This window comes from Thunnus maccoyii, chromosome 5 (assembly GCF_910596095.1).
Source record: "Thunnus maccoyii chromosome 5, fThuMac1.1, whole genome shotgun sequence".
Taxonomy (NCBI): Eukaryota; Metazoa; Chordata; class Actinopteri; order Scombriformes; family Scombridae; genus Thunnus; species Thunnus maccoyii.
The window spans coordinates 21,153,261-21,172,886 of record NC_056537.1 but is presented as its reverse complement, the minus strand read 5'-3'; the positions used below and the strand labels follow the sequence as shown (position 1 = coordinate 21,172,886).

The 19,626-nt window shown below is 41.9% G+C and overlaps 1 protein-coding gene across 2 annotated transcripts; it reads right to left on the bottom strand.

The window, feature by feature from the left end:
* Positions 1–200: 200 nt before the first annotated feature.
* eea1 (early endosome antigen 1) lies at positions 201–18,874 on the bottom strand. Of its 2 annotated transcripts, none has more exons than XM_042412094.1 (29): positions 18,665–18,874; positions 15,763–15,840; positions 15,561–15,673; positions 15,388–15,442; positions 15,223–15,288; positions 15,034–15,070; positions 14,852–14,956; positions 14,439–14,560; positions 13,859–14,014; positions 12,567–12,683; positions 10,808–11,146; positions 10,528–10,677; positions 10,112–10,231; positions 9,630–9,833; positions 9,278–9,478; positions 9,013–9,126; positions 8,645–8,800; positions 8,231–8,370; positions 7,722–8,052; positions 7,464–7,565; positions 7,174–7,368; positions 6,861–7,043; positions 6,315–6,500; positions 6,090–6,221; positions 5,426–5,611; positions 5,074–5,312; positions 3,551–3,671; positions 3,277–3,375; positions 201–3,177 (listed from the first exon to the last, which is right to left on the bottom strand). In XM_042412094.1, exons 1-29 carry the CDS (start codon positions 18,686–18,688, stop codon positions 3,055–3,057), a joined length of 4,194 nt encoding a protein of 1,397 aa, XP_042268028.1. In that variant the 5' UTR covers positions 18,689–18,874; the 3' UTR covers positions 201–3,054. The 2 variants fall into 2 exon arrangements, with proteins under 2 accessions (XP_042268028.1, XP_042268029.1); XM_042412095.1 differs by having other exon boundaries at positions 15,040–15,070.
* Between the last annotated feature and the right edge of the window lie 752 nt (positions 18,875–19,626).

Below are 19,626 nucleotides of genomic sequence, written 5' to 3'. Positions count from 1 at the left end.
TAAAATGTATAATTCATTCCAGAAAGATGTTATTGATGAATTTGGTTGCTATATTTATTAAAATATACGATGCAATTTATTCATATTTAGAGGCCTTATGCATTTCTTAAATTCACAAACTTTCCTGGGCTGTGAGAGTCTTGTTTCATGTCTGTAAACAAATAAATAAATAAACAAACAAACAAACACCACCAAGAAAATAGAAACATACTGTAGGTTTTATTTAGGTTCGTCATGATGCTGAATTTAAAAAAAAAAAAAAAAAAATCAACTGGTGCATGTGAACATAAATGCCATTTTTTTTTTAAATCTCGTCCCTTCAGGTGGACAGAGGTCACCCTGACAGTGCACGGTGCTTGTCGCCGCTCGCCGCTAATGGTGAGCGGAGACGTACAAGACGTCGGCCTAAGGCACACCTTCACAACCACCGAATAATGACAAATGAAGAAAAGGTGCGAGCCACAGGCCAGTTAAGTCATCATGCATGATAACTGACAGCAACACGAAGCAAGCCACAATTCAGTGTGTACAGGTCTGTGGTGCCATTTTGTAAAAATGAGTAAGACCGATGAATCCACACACAGTTTCACTGTTGTCATGTTTCTACATCCACAAGTGTTATATATTTCCTTTTTCTCTTTCATTACAAACATTTACAAAGATAATTATGTCAGCCTTAATATTAATGAGCAGTTTAAGTACATCGGGGCTAGAAATGCTGAAGCCTGTATAAAGTTGGTGGTCCTACGTTTGTGGCTGGGTTCTCATACTGACGAGCCCAGAATATAATAAGGTGCAAATCATCTCTCTAGGTTTTAGGGTCTGTACAACTTGATAGATCACAAATTCTTGACCAAATCCAGGCAATGATACAATATTTGTGATCTCTAAGGTTTAGAAATAGTGCTTTTCCTGTGCCAATCTGAGGTAGACATAACAAAACCAATGCAATGCAAAAAAGAGACAGGTGGTGTCGAGAGCTTTTGCAGCTGAGATGGACATTCTTTTGCAATGAGCGTACAAGCATAAAGAGCTCATTTGATAAGTCTGAAGATAAAACGAAAAAAAAAAAAAAAAAAAACTGCCAGAACAGTCTGCGTTGTCGTCTGGCTTACAGTGTTATAGCCTGCTCCAGTCTTAAGACAAAAAGATCTTACCAATATCTGACAACTTGACAGCAATTATAAATTATACAAAGGAGGAATTAACTTTTACAGTGTTCTCAGCTGCAGACAGGTTGAACAGAGAACCGACCAGCACCTGAAATCAGCACCGACGTCCCCGAATAACGTGCCGGAGAGATACTGAGGTTCCGAGCAGCCGACATTCGTACAGTGCATCTCAGGCAGACAACACAGCAGGGCCTAAAGTGTACACACACTAATACACACGCTCTTGTTACAGCAACATCACACGCAGCCACAGTTATTGCTTCAAAGCAGAGCACGCATACACACGCACACGCATACACACATACACAGCTCCAGCAGTAGTCAGTGCTGTTGAGTGGAGACAAGCAGCAGGAAAAAAAAATTTTAAAAACAAACAAACAAACATGCAGGCACCTTCAATGACTGCATCACCAGTCTGCAGAAAGCACCACAATTTTTGCAGAAATTAGCATGTAAAGAGAAATGTGGCACAGCAAAAAAAACATCCAACTGTACATTAAAAAAAAAAAAAAGCCTCTCAGATCGTCATACATGCTGTGTTCAAGATTAAAATGTTGAACCCTGTGGTTTAAAAACTCAAAAGCTTTCAAAAGAGACGCTTAGATAAAAACACTGATATATGAAACAAACTCAGGGCTTTTCCTCTCGTCTCTATTCCTGCTGCAGACATTCTTTGGTCATGAAATAGGCTGAATACATTAATTTCAACACATAAACAAACACTCTGCCACACAAAGGCAACATGCAGTAACCGATTTGGGGTTACACATTAATTCAAGACTCGTACAGAAAACGGCTGGTGCACAAAACGGTTGCTGAATTGTTTTCTTTAGGTTAGTAATTTCACAATTGACGATTTATAATCCCCCCCCACAAAAATTACTTTTGACCTTTAAAATCTCAAGCTGTAGTTACTTCCCTTTAGCTATCTATACTGTACAATATTCTCCAAAAGATCTAGTGCTCTTTACCCACATGAACTTAAAATCTCTACTTTATATATCAATGAAATCCTGTTCACAAACATCAGCTGATATACAAACACACTTTTGTAGCTTTGTTTTTTGGGCCAAATGAACCATTAATAGCATGTAATTCATGCAGATAATATGAGGCCAAGTTGTAAATATAACCTTAGTATTCATATGACAAATTTGTATTACACATATTAATCACAGTATGCCAGTTAAATGTATTAATTATATGAAAAAAAAAAGTTTGCATTTACTGATCACTTGATTTTAACTTCCTTGCTACAAAAATCTGAATTTCTATTTCTTTATTAATACTTTTACAGATTTTTTTTTTGACAAAAGAGTTACTTGCATTTACCTTTGTGGGGCAGCAGTGATTTTCAACATCACTATTACAATATTTACTTCCCTCCCAGTTCACTCTTGCAGTGTCACACTGACTTTACACCTCCTGACAACTGATGCTGAACATTTTACAAACTCACGAAGCAGCCACCTCGCCGTCGCCAATGATGCCAAACAACAATGCAGATGTGAATATGAACGTAAAAGAGATGGATGGTGTTTAGTTCTCTCTGTCTCCGCTCTCTGGCAGTCCACAGGAGTAGCAAAGGCACAAAAACAGATACAGACAATCCCAACCAAACCCCACTCTATCCCATCACATGGCTCTGATGTCTCTGCAATAAAACCCTTTACTGAGCTCATAAACCCCCCCCTCCACACCAGAGCCAGAAGTCACATGCAGGTGGAGGGTCTTTGCAATGGGTCTGTCCTTTATAGTGCACATTAAATGCGACAAAGACGCGCCTTCTTCTGTCCGCTGGAGCAGGTAGGGGGAAGGGAAGGAGGGGAGGGGTGAAGGGGTGTTGGGGGGGGGGGGGGGGAAGGAGATGAGCAGGGGGAAATCAGCCTTGGAGCTCCTCGAAGCACGTCTCACAGACCCGTACTGGCTTTTTAGAGGACGGCGTGAGGGCGTTCTTGGCCGAACACTCGGCACAGAAAATGTTTCCGCAATGTCTGCAATGATGCTGGATATTCACAGGGGAGAAGGAGAGACACGACGTTATTAAAAGCAGACAAATAATAGTGTCTTGTCGTCTGGCAGAACATAAAACTTAATTTCTTACCTTCCTGACGGTGACGGTAAAGCCTTTCCCACAGGCCATACAGTTCTGTACCTCGTGATCCTCGGCCCACTTCCTGGTGAGAGACTGCGACTGCTTGATCTGAAGACCAACGGAGAGAGAAATTTGAGCGTTTATTAACATGTGTATGTGCAAGAAAACCTAAGACAAACTGTTGGAGGTAGCAGGAGGTAGCTGTACTATAGTGTTTTTTCCCCCCTCCAATATTTCCTCATTGTACATCTTTAACAAGACGCCCAGTGTTTTCAGGACTGACCTGGAGCGACTGGTTCTCTCTGCCCAGCTCCTGCATGGCCGCTGTCGTGTCGTCGAGCTTCCGCCTCAATTCCAACACCTTGGCCTGCAGTTTCTCTATCTCACCCTCGCCCTTCACACACCTGAAAACACAACAACACTGATGACTTGTGTGCACAATAATGAGAGGCTCAGGGGAATTTCTCACCGCCACTACTCTACTTGGCTGGCTGCTTAATCGGTTTGTTAATTAATAATTTCAGCGCTCAGTGCTTACGGGAATGAAGATGATGTCCTCTGGGTGAATTTATTTACCGCCAGTCTGTGCTGCCAAAGCTCTCTATTGTTAACAGGTGTATTTGTCTCATTTGAATTCAATATTGTGACTAAACGCGTCGCACCTCTTCACCTCAAGACAAGTCAAAACAGCGCTTAACTACACTTAAACTCAACCTCAAGATGTTAAATTAACGTGAGTGGAATCTTAACACGTGTTTTCAAGAGTTACTCGTCCGTGGTGCTTTTATAGATAAGAGTACAAAAAGGAATGAATATCAAAAGCTGCACACACCTGCGCTCTAGCAGCTGTGTGTGCAAGGTGTGTCAGCAGCTATCCGCTATTAATTAATAAGACTTGGAAATTAGGTGCTCTTCTCTTTCACAGAATGTACTCTGACAAGTAGCGTTATTTAGCGCAGTGCTGCTGTCTGATAGTTGCTGTAACCGTCATTTATTTTCTCAGAAATTCATGTCTGCAGGTGATGTAACAAACATTTTGTGTAGATTCATTTTCTTTAAATAATCGTACAGATCTAATATTTAACTATTAATAGTGCAGAACAGTGTTGTTCCCTACATGTGCAATATCACAGCAGGAATTTAATAAAGCACATGGAAATTGGCCAAATACATCCTTAAACCTGCTCAGTAATACTGAAGTCAGCCTTTCCTGATCTGCTATTTATATCCTGATGAACGTCTTGTCGCTTATGTATTATCAGTGTATCCACGTTTGACATGCTGATGCCGTCCTTGATGTCTGCCAATTCCTATTTTCCTTCTCTGTTGTGGTGGTGATTGGGGGCAGTGCAGCAGCCGTTAATAGACCTAGCATGAGATCAGTTTCATATTTAATTATCATTTGTTATGCACAGGGAAATGAAGTTCATTAAAAATTAAGACTGTAAATGAGTGAATTTGAAGTTGTAGGAGAGATGTGGGCAAAATGTCCCTGAAGCGACGTTCAGCAGCTCAGGGTGACTAATCTGTCTGGAGGTTGATAGATTTTACATTTTCAGCTGTGATAAAAGACTCAAGACAACCAAAAGGTATAATGTTGTCAGTCTTATAATATATTTTTGACTTGGAACTTAAGGCAAAAGTTTGTTTTAAAAGGATGTGTTAGATACTTTGGAAAACCTCATTCTTCAAAAGCTCAACACAAGAAACTTCTGGTGACCTTGGAGAAAACTGGATGTGGTTCATTTCAATAATCTGACTGTGGGAGGATGACATGTTGTTGAATGGGAAACAACATCAACACACCTTTCCAAAAGAGCACGTCTCTCGTCCTGGTTGTTCTGGACGGTGGCCTCCAGCACAGCAATCTCTCCTCTCAGCTCATCCGTCTGCTTCTCCAGTTCACTGACCCGCCGCTGGCTGCCCTGCCACTCCCTCTTCAGCGTGGCCACATTTTCATTCAGAGCCGTCACCTGAACGCTCATCTTAGCTTCTGCCTCCTCCCCGCGTTTCACCTGCTCTTCTCTGGCTCGTTTCTCTGCCACCTTTTAGAGGGACGCAAAGATCATGTCACAAAAAGAGGAATCAAAAGGAGAGTGAATGACACTTTAGCTCCTCATTTAAGCTTCATTTGGTGGGATTTATTAGAATAGCCTACCAGCTGATCCTGGACATCCTTGGTTTTGGCGAGGAGCTGCTCCTCTCTCTGGCTCCTGCTGTCCCTGGTGGCCTGGTGCTCCTTCTGCTCCTTCTCAAGGGCACCCTGTGCCACCTCCACCTGACCCTGCAGCTCCAGTTTCTGCTGGATCAACAGCTGTTTGGCTTCCCGCAACTCACCCAGCTCCTGAAAAAAATCAACAGATATGCAAACAAGAAGCATAACGGTTGGTAGAGACACTTATCTCAAATGTGAATATGAGGTCATGGATGGGGTTAAACTTCTAAAGGCTTGAGCGGGTTTAAGTTTAAGACGTTATTGCTACGACAACAGCTTTAGATACATTTTACGACAGCTTTGAAGAACTGAAAAATCCAGGCTCATGTCACATTGTCGACTCAAGCATGCTCAGCTATACCTTTGAAGTATGAGGCCCTGATGACCTGCAGTATCCCCGAGTTAAGCTGTTTACATAAGACACATGCATGGGAAGCAGGTCATGGGGGGCAGTATGGGACATATAATGGCAGTCAGTCTCTATATTATCCCAGACTCTTAACACTTGCATGATTTTTCTAAGCTACATTTTGATTTTCAGCATCTCTTTTCCTGTTTAAATTAAAAGACATGTTGTATGTTTTGATTATCATGAAAACTAACTGACCTTCTCGCTCCTCTCTGTTAGTTCCTTTAACTCTGAAGTCAGTCTGGTGTTGTTCTTTTCCAGGACACTCTTGGCTTTGTTCAGCTCCTCCACATTGGCCCTCTCCTTCTCCAGTTCCTCCTTAACTAGACCCTGAGGGAGTAGCCACAATTTAGAATATATGAACCTAATCACATTGAGTCACGTAAGTGTTTACGTATATGCGTGTTAATCATGTTGTCTGACCTGTTGTTTCTGCAGCTCCTTCTGGGCTTTTTCCGTCTGTTGGAGCCTCTGATCCCGTTTGGTGAGCTCCTGCTCCAGAGAGGCCCGGCCCGCCTTCAGTTCCTGGATCTGAGCCTCTAAACCTGTTTGATGGGTCCTGTTAGCAGCCAGCTCCTCCTGGGTCACACTTAGCTTCTCCTCTGACACCTACAGACAGAGAAAGGTCAAAAGTCACTTAAGAATTAATCGAAATCTGTCTTGTAGAAACATCTGAGAAGAGCTTGTGCTACAATTTTGTAGGAAGTTGAAAAAAATTAGGTTGTCTGTTTACACATCCAGCAAATATGTAGCGACATTAGCATTCATTTGGAGTCATGTTTCTGGCCGGAAAACCAAAACAATGAGCTGAAAGACACTAAAATGTCCCACAGAGCTGAGGGGGCCCCGCATATTCAGGTGATAATTCTCTGTCAATTTTTGTCAAAGAGTCATTTCATCCATTTTTAATATAAAAATATTGAGTAAAGCAGCTTTAAATTGAAGCGGTTCCTCACTGCATGAACCTACTTTGAGGTCTTGACGCAGGGCAGAGACCTCGGACTCCTTGCCATAGAAGTCAGACTGTAGCTTGGTGAAGCTTTCCTGACTTTGCTCTAAGGTCTTCTGCAGCTCTGCAGTCCGGCTCCTCTCAGAGGCCAGCTCCTGGCTGAGCCCTGACACCTGCTCCTTCAGCTTGCTCTCCTCCTCTGCCTGGAGATGAGAGTCAAATACACAAATTTATACACTTAACACATTTTAGGTCTTAAGATCATTATATGTATAACTATGTCCTCACAGTACAAAAAGCATGTTTGTAACTGTAGTTGGGAATGCTACTTACCTTCTTGACATTGACTTCCTGTAACTCCGCTACTTTGCCTGTCATTTTCTTCATCTCCTCTTCAAAGGACCCCTGGGTCATCTTAAATTGTGCCCGCACCTTCTCCAAGTCATTCTCCTTTTCCTTCAGCACCTCCTGAGTCTTTGAGTGCTGCTGTTCCAGTGAGGCCAGCTGCGCTTTCAACTTTTTCTCTGCCTGACATTTGTAGACAGACAACAGTTGTTCAGGTGTTGCATTTAAAACAAATCATGCTTCATCGTGCAATCATCTCCGTTTTTTAGGAAGCTTACCTCTCTCATCTGCTCCAACTGCTCTTTAGATTCTTTCATTGCCTTGGTGATGCCCTCATTATTCTTCAGAAGCTCCTGTTTGGCCTTTTCATTTGACTTTTCCTGAGGATTAAAACAAGATTAATATTGTTTAGACGACCTTTTACATACAGATTGATGCACTGGTGTTGTAATTAGGGGGCTATTTGTTAAGAAAAATTTCCACAAGGAAAGAAATTATGTTGACGTTTGTCGCTGAGAGCATTTTACTGAACCGACCTTCTCCTCCATGGCTGACTTATGGCTCTTCCTCTCAGTGTCCAGTTGACTCTGACTTTCTTTCAGCGCCTTTTTTGCCTTGCCCAGGCTCTCCTGAGTGGATGTAAGCTCCTTCTTTTGAGTCTCTTTCTCCTCTTGGGCCTTTAGTAAGTCTGCAGCCAGGCTCTGAGCTTTCCTGTCCAGCTCTGCATGCTGAGCCTTCCCCTCCTCAGTCACCTTGTCCAGATTCACCTTGAGAGCAGCTTTCTCCTGCTCGCAGCGCTCCAGCTTCTGCTGGGTGTCACTCAAAGTAGTTGCCTTTTGCTTTAATTCCTCTTGTAGTGTTGAAGCCCTAAACAGTGGAAAGACATATATGCTGTATTTAGGGTACTGTAATATGTTAAAATATAATGAAACAAACAAGAATACAAAATACTGGCACCTTGAATCACAGTTAAAGATGGTTAGTTACATTTTGATATTTAATCATATGTTTATCAAGTCCAACACACCAGTATATTTTTTCTCACCCTGCTATCTCAGTCTCCAGTGAGCGCTGCAGCTCCTTGGCTTTGCGCTTAATCTCTGACCCCTCCTTCTGCAGCTTCTGCACTTCCTGCTGCGCCTGATCCCGTGTGGCCTGCACCTCCCCCACCTGTGTCTCCAATTTCTGTCAGATTAAAACAGCATCTTAGTTTATAAAAAACTCAATTTGTGCCTACACAGGGCATTCAAAAATGTAGGCCAAATGGACCCTACAGATTGCTGGGCATCCATATTTAAGTCTAAGGTATGGTATACATGGATAGATAGATAGAGCACTTTATTTATCCCCAAAAGGAAATTTCAATGTTACAGCAGCTATCACATAAAACAAAAACAACAACACTTGCATGCTATTGCAGTTCAGTGGCAGGCATTCACAATAAAGACTCAAAACAAACCTTATTGAGCCCCTCCAGCTGCTCTATACGCTGTTCTGAGGCCAGAAGTCTGTCTTTGCATTCCTTCAGACTGGCTTCCAGCTGAATGCACTGCTCCTGTCTCTCCTTGAGCCTTTGAGCCTTCTCCTCCACCTTCTTCTGAACTTTATTCAGCTCCTACACAAGACGGTCAGAGAGGGTGCAACATAAAAAAAAAAAAAGGAAAAAGAGGGAAATGGAAGAGAACAACACAGACAAGTCAAGGAATGACTTGTTACACATATATTTATAAAATCAAAGCCAAGCCACTCTTAAGAAATAGGATACATAATAAGGGACACTGCATTTTAGTCAATTTTCAACATCATCGGTCCAAAGAATGAGCTAACCTGCTGCTTGTCCTGCAGTGCATGCTGAGCAGTCTCCAGGTTGTTCTCCAGGTTGGCCTTCTGTGCAGCCTTAGCTGCCTCTGTAGACAGCAACATCTCAGTCTTTGCCTTCAGCTAAAGGAAAACAGACCAACAAAGACATTCTCATGATCAAAAAATACAATGTACTCTGTAGAACAAACAGCTGAACATCATCAATAATCCAACTATACGTATACCTGAATCTACAGTATATTACACAGAGGTGCTTGTATAGATGCCTTACCTGAGAGTCCAGCTGGGCCACTTTCTCTTTGCTGTCTGCGAGCTGGGCAGTGAGTTCAGTGGCTGAAGTCTCCAGGGTGTGGGCTCGGTCCTGGGCTGAACGCAGCAGGGTTTTCTGCTCCTGGACCTGCTCGTGTAGGTTATCCTGGGCTTGCTTGTTGCTCTCTGACTGGTTCTTCAGTTTGTCTGTCAACTGTGTTACCTTTAAATTCCCCATAAACAGAAAAATGTTATAAGCGATAACCAATTATTCCCCATCATTATTGTGGTAACCAACTGGCTACTTTTTAATCTACATAGCAGGTTTTAGTAGGTCAACAGTACTACAGCAGTACACGTGTGTGTTCATGCACCTGTTCTTGTAGTGCATGGTTTTTCTCTTTTAGCTGGTTGAGCACAGCCGTCTCACCCTCCCCGGCCTGGATCTTGGCGCACAAGTCCTCTCTCTCGGCTTCCAGCTGGCTCACTATGTCCTTGCTCTTCTGCAGCAGAGCCTCCAGGTTCTGGATCTTCTGGTCCTTATCTCCAATCTGACGCAACACCTGCTCCAAGTCGTTCTACAGCACGAGGGCAAACCAGCACAGCAGAAGTATTATAAGTTTTATGTTGTGTATATACGTCATGGGGAATGGTCTAAAAGCAATACATAGACTGCACCCATTTATCTACACACACACATATTTTGCCATTATAACGACATCAGTTGAAAGTTCATGATGTGTGTATGCCACATGTAATTCCATATGACAACTGGAGATGAATATAAAGCCTCTCTTGGTTTTATGAATGTCATTATCAATGCTTCAGATGTGAGGGTTTTTTTTGTGACCAGTACCTGTGCCTCACGCAGTTTGCCATTGGTGTTCTGCTGCAGCACCTGCAGCTCCTGGTGCTGCTGCTTGGCTTTCTCCAGCTGGTGCTGCAGGTCTGTGTTCTTACCGGCGCTCTCCTTCATCTGAAAAGGAACAAAAGAGACGATTTTACTCTAATCTCTAAACTCTGATCAATTTTTTATAATAAACCTCAATGCATTTTCACCTACTAGTCAAACATCTTTCTGTTTCTGTATAATTTAATCAATCATCTACAGAGATGATAAATGTAAACTATATTCACATATTTTAAAGCGTATATTATATCTTACAATGCACAATTTAACCTCAGACACATTTTTGTACAGATGCTCTGTCTCCTCTATCACATTAATTTAGTTTCCTTGCAGCAATCATTAAAATTTCATCTGATGCCTACCTGTTCTTCAGCACGGGAGAGCTTGAGCTGCAGGTCGGCTGCTTGCTGCTCGCGGTCTTTTAGTTTCTCCCCAGACAGCTGCCTCTGTTCTTTCAGACGACCTTGCACCTCGCCAAGCTGCCTCTCTGCCTCCAGCAGTTTGGCGTGCAGCTACGAAAGAGCAGAGAGAACAGTGACGATTAAGATGGAGACACCTGCACTTAATATATATTTCACATTATTAGAATAAAGTCATTATAGTCCTTATTAAATGTATCTAGTCTGTTTGGGTCACACTCACCTGACCGATCTCAGTCTGCTGCTGAGCACCTTGGCTCTCTTTTTCTTCCCTCTGCTGCTCCAACTGTTTCCTCTCAACCTTCAGCTCCGCATGCTTCACTTCCAGCTCCGCAATCTCACTCTTCAACTTGGCCGCCTCCTCAGCTTTCTCTCCAAGCTCTGTCTGGGCCTTCTGCAGGGACGTCTCGGCCCCGGTGGCCCGAGCCTGGAGCTCTTGGACCTCCTGCTCCCTCTCCCTCAAGCTGTCCTGGACTCCTTTCTTAGCAGCCTTCTCAGCCCCCAGACACTCCTCCAGCTCCTGATATTCTTTCTCCTTATGTGCCAGCTTTTCAGACAGGCTCTGAAGAAAGCGGGGAGGACACGTTAACATGGATCACATGAATACTGGCTACACAGATGTTTGGGAAATACAAGAGTGCAAGATGTTACTAAACAGGATCGAGTAAAAAAAAAACGTTGTTTTCTAATGTTTATTTAGGATAAAGTGTCTCATGACTCATGAAGACTGACAGTGCTTCAAAGGCTGATAAATGATTGTATGAGGCATGAATTAAGCCATGCTGGAACATCTGTCTTTTCTAAATTAAACAGTTAGCGTGATAGGAGCTGCAACTAAGCACGAACACCACGTGTGATATAAGCTATGGAAAAAAACAGTCACCCTGCTCTAGAAAAACACTCCAGAGTAAAGTGTGGTATGGCATTTCTAGGGGAAAGTTTTACGACAGAGGACTTGGAATAACATGGTATGTGTACAACATTTGCCCTGGTGTAAGCTCTGGCAGTAAACTTGGCAACAGGGTGATAAAGAACAAAATGTTGTTAATAGTTGCCGCGTGCTGCTAACTAGGGAGTGTGACAGGACTCCTGGACATCACAGATGTCCAGTAAACCTCTGCTGGCTCCCGGTCCACCGCAGCAGCTGGGCAACATTAACAACCCTCTCTAGAGACTTTGTGTTTATTCCCAACCTCTTTTGTTCATCCCTCAGACTCATTGCGGTCCTTCTCTTGTGTCACTGTCGAGGCTCTCTGCCACTCCTCTCTGATTATGGGGCTACAGACCAATGAAACCCTGCGTTGGTCGTTTGCCTGTCTTGATCCTCTCTATGTCACTGTCTGCTCCATTACTTTTGTCTCTATTCTCATCTGTATCAGGTCTATCAGGGTATCCTGTTGCGAGGAGAAGCGTGGGGTGGGTCTTCAAATTGAAGATCCAGTTCTGTAATCCTCCTGCTATCAGAAAACCTACTTGGCCTTGGGAGAGCACCTGATGTGCGAGGATTTAATCACTGGCAGAAACACTGTGTCCCTCGTCCCCCTATTCCCATTGCACCAATGCAGCTACCTGTGATTGTATTTCACCCCAAGTAGGAGAGCTGGCATGGCAGAGATCCCCCCCTGCTGGTTTAATTATAGAGCTGCGTGTGATTTTTGTCAACATGTCTCGGTTGCCAAAGAAGGCTGGTGACAGCAGGGCATTGTGAGCGCGCCTGAATCTGATGCCGAGCAACAGAGGAAGGTTTACAGAAACTGAGATGGCGTGCTCTGTACTTGAGGGACAGCTGGCAAGGCTTGTTAACATTACTGAGGTAAAAGTAATTCTACACAATATTTTATATTTGTGTCTGCTGTAATCTGTTCAGAATTATAAAAACTGTCAAATGACTATAATAACTGTAGTTGTTTTATTTCTAGTGGTGTGTGTGTGTGTGTGTGTGTGTGTGTGTGTGTGTGTGTGTGTGTGTGTGTGTGTGTTACCTGGCTTTGCTGTTGCAAATTATTCAGATTGCTCTGCAGCTGGTGGATCTGTTGCGTATAGACGGCTGCTTCCTGTGGACCCTTCTCCAGCTCTGCTTTCAGTTGGGATATGGTCATCTAGAATATAATATTGACAGACACATAAAAGTCACAGCATTTAGTGTGTAATCAAAGAACTGAAACATACAACATAACCAAAAAAAGAAAAAAGAAAAAAAAACAAAAAATAGTAACAACCAGGCTTCAGTCGCACAAAAACATAAAGAGGTTGCACATTGATAGAAAAAAAAAACAAAACAAAACAACAAGATTTCTGAAAAACTTCTTAAACTTAAAGAAACTCAAAAAGATGAAACCGAATTCAAGACAAACTCGAAACGCGTTTTTACCTCCAGTTTACGAATCTTGAAGAAATAGTGAGTGTCGGAGAGGGATACAGTATGTGAGAAGTAGAAGAAGAAGGGGAGGGAAAGAGAGACACAGACAAAAGGTAAATCACAATACGACAGCAAGAGGCCAATCTGCAACACAGAGCATGATGCTGCTGAGAGAATAAATAGTCGGATTTATCACAAATTTACTGCATTTAATAGTGACGACTTCCTTCTGTGGCAGCATTAAGCAGAGTATTTGTATACAAAAGTGGGGTTGATGTGTTTTTTTGCTGTGTATTTTGCAGGGGCAGACAGTGCATAAGCCTGAATATAATGTTAAGTGTTGCCTTATATTTCAGATACCATGCTGACATGTGCTGGAAGACTAGGCATGCTCATACTGTGGAATTTAAACCTCAAGATATTACAACTATCTCGTCAGACTACTTGCAGTCTAATTAAAATCCTGAGCTCCATCAAGAAATCAAATACCAGACAATTTTCAGTCACACTGTCGTTTCTCAGTGTAAATGAATATGAAACTGTCTTTTGAGATATGTTGCAGAGATGTGCAGAGCGAGGGCCTGGAGCTGCCTGATGGAGCCCTATAAATACTCCTCTCCTTCTGGGATCCAAAATGCAGGAGATGAGGCTGAATTATTCACCATGCATTAATTAATGAGAAACAGGCAAAAAGCCATCTGGTCTAAGATGACTACAGTAAATAGGAACTACCTCATAAATTATTTTTAGTAATTTTTAAATAAGAATCCTGCTGTCCTGCCTAAAAACTAAAATATACTGTATTTCACATTATCTTACAGATAATCTAGTGATGGGAGAGCTTATGTTGCAGGACGTTGGGAGAAAGTTTTATCGAGAATCAGTCACAGGTGAAGATGTGCTCCCCCCCCTCACCTCTGAGGTAGTGTAATTAGCCTGCAGTTGCTCGTAGTGGTTTTTGAGGCGTTCGGACTCTTCCTCCCTCTCACGTGTCATGCGGTCCATCAGCGTCTGCACCTGCACCAGCTCCTTCTGCAGTACCTCTACATCCTCCACTCCCGGTCGCTGCAGCTAGGGGGCAGAACAGAGCCGTAGGGACAGAGAGGCAGACAGAGGGGACCAACAGGCTTTTTAGTATTAGGTTAAAACAAAACTAGGTCCTCTTAGTTATGACTACAGCCCAATAAATGCAACTATCATAATGTAATACACAAGGCGTCAAACCTACATTTGTGTGAAACTCTACTTTTACGTGTAGAGATATAAATTATTTCGATGAAGTTCTGTTTCACGTTTCTATAACAACGGTGAGCAGACTGTCTGGATGGGAGCTGTGTCGATTCTTCCGCCGCGCAGCTCAGAGCCAACCCGATTTCATGGTGTCTATTCAACGTTATTCTCTCTTACTCAAAAGCACAACATTCATGAAAGGTCTATAGAAAAAGTATGTTTCAAGCCTGGTGAGGAGAGAATGGAAACTTAATGCGTGTCGTACCAGTTCTGTTTGGAGTCTCTCGTTCTCTTGCTTCTCTTTCTGCAGTTGTTCAGTCAATTTGGCAAGCCTCTGGTCAGCAGCCTCCTTTAAGCTTTTCTCCTCATCATAGCGGGACTTTAAGTCTGTCAGATTCAACAAGTCAAAAAACGTCCATTTAATAACATCCAAAACACGCACAAATATCTCACTTGTTCATATCAATCTGAACATACAAAAAAAACTGATTTGAGGAAAAGACATCGTCACAAAAAACTGTAAAAAAAAAAAAAAAGAGAACAATAACTTCTGCGAGACTGGATAAAACACAATGGATGGATTGAGCTTCACTGTGATCTAGTAAAAGAGTAGTTTCGTGACGCTGCCCTACAGACAGAGGCCTCCCAGTTTCCTGGGCTGCACAGTCCCACACTAACCTACTATCTCTGTGGCCAGCTGGGCAGCCTTCTGCTCAAACAGGTCTTTCATCTGCTTGATGTTGAACTTTTCTGTCTCCGATTCATTCAATTTCCTTTCTAGGGCTGAGAAAAGAGCGCCGCATGTTAGCGATTAACATTTTCCTGTATCTTTTACATGTGTATTTAGAAATGTAACGTACCGCTACCTGAGTCGTCTGAGCTCACGGGTCCTTCGTTCTGAGGAATCGAGGGAAAGAGAGGAGCATGTACAGTAAGAGTAAGCATTGCTATTATGTCTTAGAAAACTCTTCCATACAGTAATATTATTATTAAGTAATAAAGTAAGACATTGTTGCTATAATACATATTAAACATCTTGAAGGAATTACTTGCTTCAGTTGTCCTTGGACTTTGTCTAATTCCTTCTTGAGCTCTCCAGAGAACCATCTTTCTTCCTAATGGTGAGAAAACACACACACACGTCTTTGAATGAACTGATCACTTTACACACATTTGTAACACTCACAGTCACAGTTCAAAAAACTTGATCATACCTTGAGAGAAACATGCAGGTCCTGAACCTCTTGCCGTAACATTGTGAGGTCTTCTCTACAAGGAGGAAGGAGCACGTTACCACAAATACACAACGTAACATTTTATCAAGTGTATGATGGGATCAGACTCTTTGTCACGTTATAATTAAACATTATATTTATATCAATCAGACCTTGTGGGGGCCATATGAGCGGGAAGGTCTCCGGTATCATGGAACAGCTGGTAATGCTTGAACAGCTCCTCCGCAGAGTTGTGAGATTTCATGCACTGAGGACAGATGAAGCCCTGAAAAACAGAAGTTCATTATGAGGACCAACCATGTGAAAATAACTGATCAGACAGTTTCACTTTACAGCAGGAAGAAAAAACCTTACCTCAGAGGTTTGATCATGATTAAGGTCTGTGCTGGGCTGCTCTGACTCTGCGTTCTGGGAGCCTCCTTTCCCAGGAGTCTAGAGAAGAAGAGAGAATAGACTTTACATTTGTTTAATAACTTAATTGCCTAAAAAAAAAAATCAGTTAAACAATGATAGTGAAGGACCAGATTGTTATTATTTTTTTAAAACAAAATGAGGTTTCAGCCGTATGAGTTAGTCAAATCAAGTGGATGTCTTCCAAAATTAGTCTTTTTGATGCAAACTTCAATGTCAGGGTCTCCATGGAGAGTGTTTCTTGGCTGAGCTGCAGCAGATGGATGGTAACACAATGCAGCAAGTAACAAAGGAGAGAATAAATGCAGCAAGAAACCTGCAGAAAGACAACATCCCCCAAAATAAAGCCAAAACTGCACAGTAATGATTAAAAAAAATGTTAATGTCATGAAGTGGTCGAGTCAGAGTCAAGACCTCAATCCAATCCAACAGAAAACTTTGGCAGGCCTTGAAAATTACTGTTCACTCACAGTTTCCATGCAACTTGTGAGAACTTGAGCAGTTTTGTAAAAGCTGAAAGGGGAAAAATTGTCCAGTTTCCAGATGTGCAAAGCTGATACTGATCTAGCCACATACATAGAAGGCTGTAATTGCTGACAGTGTTTTTTTTTCTGTTTTTCAGTCAGTGTCAGTAAAGCTCAATTACATTCAGTGTGATTCAAAGTTGTAAAACAATGAATCCTGGAAAACGTCCAAGTAGTTTTCAGACATCATTCGGGAGCTGGAGGAACTGGTACCACCACATACTGCAGTGCTGTTATTTTATGATACAGCGGTCTTAAATAAATACACACCCGAAAGGAGAACACAACAACATTAAAAGTGCAGCTATTCATTTACACGAAATGTGTTTAAGTCTAATAAGTTGGACCCTGCAGTTGTTTTTGTGAGTCAAGACTCTGCTGAGGGCATTGGCCTCTTCTCTGGGAAGCCTCATAGTTCTTTTCTGAAAAGTAATTATTGTTCACTTGATCCAACTTTTACCCAGATGTGAGCAAGTAAAGAGCGCAAGGGTAAAGGGAGGTTGCTGTCTCTCTCCAGCAGGCTTCCAGGGCCTGCTGCAGAGAAACATCCTCACAGCATGATGCTGTGCTGTCACCACCACGTCTCATGACAGGGACTATTCACCTGTGTCCTAAGAGTGTTTCCATAAACACATTAAAGCAGCCATACAAATGCTATGTGGTTATATGTCAGGCAACTGGCCAGGTTATAATAGATAACACAACCTGTAACTTCTTTGAAGTAAAACAGGACTTCAAATCAGCTCAGTCCGCTGGCGTGAAGCAAAAACACAAGGATGTCTCCCTCATTTTTAAAAAACCTGCAGCAAACCCTGCACCACCAATGGTCCATTCACTAAAAGGTTTGTTTTTGTTGGTCATAGTCTGCGTGAATGAATGAGGTCAATATGTGGCTGTGTGTGTATGTGTGTAGGTACAGGCGCTTCGAACAGTATCATCTAGAGTCTATTGGAGGGTTAGATAAACACCACTTTGAAGGCGGGCTGAAGGTTTGCATCATGGAACACCCTTTGACCCTACACAAACATTAACTAGCACTTCACTGACTTTGCCAAATAAGGAAATAATATTCATATCCATAAAAATAAAAAAGTAAAAATGAATTTAATTTCACACAGGTAATCTTTTCTTTTTAAAGATGTATTATACTATCTTGAAATAGGCTGACAACATGCCTGTTAGCCTTATTTGTGCCTGTATTGCACTGTACAAACACATTGCTGGTCAAAGGTGACGGAGAAAGTTTGAAAGGTAATAAAAATGCATTTGTAATCATTATCTTGGCAAAGTAGACTACAACAGTCAAGACTGTATTATAAATAAAGTCAGTGGTTCACAAACACATGGAGGACAGATGTTTATTAGACAATGAGTCCTCTTTAATCAGACTGTTTCCTAAAACACCCTCCGCCCGTTATAATATTGCGTTGTTGGCAACACTGGGGTGAATAATTAACACTGAGGTTATTGATCACTGATGCAAAAAGGGCAACAGTTCAATTTCATTTGTTTTTAAAGTGTGTATATGTTACAGGTCAGACTTTTAATCACCCCTGACCTAAATGCACGGTGTTTAGAGATGGAGTTTCCTGAGTTTACTGGCCGAGACTTCAAAGTGTACACAATGATGCATGTAGCAGTGCCTTGTGGGAAATGTAGTCCTACGTAGAAAGCTAGCTAGGCAGCTAACCTCCCACTTGTAACTTTTGTGACAAGCTGGTAATTTATCCAAACGACCATACTACCATTAACATTATGATAAGCCTAATTAATTAAAGAGCATGATTATCTTTCATGTTGTGTTGAGCCAGCTCACACGAGACGTCAGCGTTAGCATGTGTGCAGTGGACGATGAATTAACCCAATGCTATGACATGGCTAGCTAACGGAAACCTTAATAATAAAATGATTCAGTGACAAACTACGTTAGCTAGGGATGAGTTCCTCACCGACTAACCCTGACAATATGGATACGTTAGCGAATTAGTTTGCTACTGCGTTATAAAGACAGGTACTAGCTTGCTACATCCCTGTCTAGAGTAGCATCAGTCAATCGAACCGAGTTAGCATCTAACGGCTAGCTGTGTGGAGCGCTTGGTATGTTCACTGCAACCTCCCGAGGTAGTGGGGTTTTTTCCATTCCATCAATTCCGTTTGCTCAAAAACCAGTACCCCGCCCACCCGCAACACACTCGCTTGATAAAACGCGCGTCTCCAGCATTAAAAACAGAAAGGATAGGCCTGTGTCTCCCAAGCGAAAAACGGACTCGGTTTGACCAAACAAAGGCGATACGGTTGACTTTGTTGTCCCAGAAGCTTACCATTTGTAGTATCCGTCTGAGCATGGCCTTGATTGTGTTTGTCCGGACACGAAAATCCAATCAGTTCTTCCAAAAGCAAAAGTTGAGGTGGCTGTACCACGAACACCTGACCAGGCTCCGGCAGCAGCAGTGGATGGGCGGGTCATGGAGAGGATGGTCGAGCAGGACTCAACAGTCTCAAGATTCGAGATAATACATAAGTGCTGTCATGTTTCAGTGCACAAATGAAATAAAAATAAAACACTGTGGTCAATAGTTGTTTACATGACATTGAAGCTATTGAAAACAAATAATATTCATGAAAAAATATTATTAATAATTTGAAAAAGTACTAATGACTAATATGAATGGGTGTGGCCCCTGTGGATCATGTGATTAGGCACTTTAAAATAGCTTTTGAACCACTGGGTCACATGACATGGAAGGTATTGGAAAAAATAATATTTCAATTAAAATAATAGACAAAGTAGTCATATACTATTTATCATGTATTCACAAAAAACGAACTTTCCTGTTTAATATTTATGTAAATTAACAGAATGAAAAAATAAAATCCAAAATTAAAATGAATTTCAGTTTACTGGTATTGAAAAAATAGCCGATGTGATATTTCAGTCAGACAGTAATTTACAGATGGTCCCTAACCTAATTTTATCATGTGCTGCGTAGGTGAGGTTTTGTTGCCATATACAGAAAGAGAAACTGGTTGTCTGGAGGTCTTTCAAACTGAATGTCTGTTGAATATCCAACTTCACACTGATTTCACTGCTGGAGTTTTTTTTTTTTGTATTGAAATGTTATATTTATTGTAATATATACAACATGATGGTGCACAGCAGAATATTCCAGTCATACATGCACAAATAGAAAAAAAAAAAAAAAAGAGTTATTCACTTATCTTTCCAATGCTGCTAAATTACGAGACCCTATGATAGTCAATAAACTGAAATTATCACATCATT

Bases quoted from the DNA above. Each gene is read 5' to 3' on its own strand.
- eea1 (XM_042412094.1), bottom strand. From the start codon at position 18,688: ATGCTCAGACGGATACTACAAATG. The intron at 9,127-9,277 runs GTAAGGCATCTA...GTTTTCCTTTAG, and splicing joins TGGCCCAGCTGGACTCTCAG to CTGAAGGCAAAGACTGAGAT. The intron at 7,566-7,721 runs GTCGGTTCAGTA...TTTAATCCTCAG, and splicing joins AGTCAGCCATGGAGGAGAAG to GAAAAGTCAAATGAAAAGGC.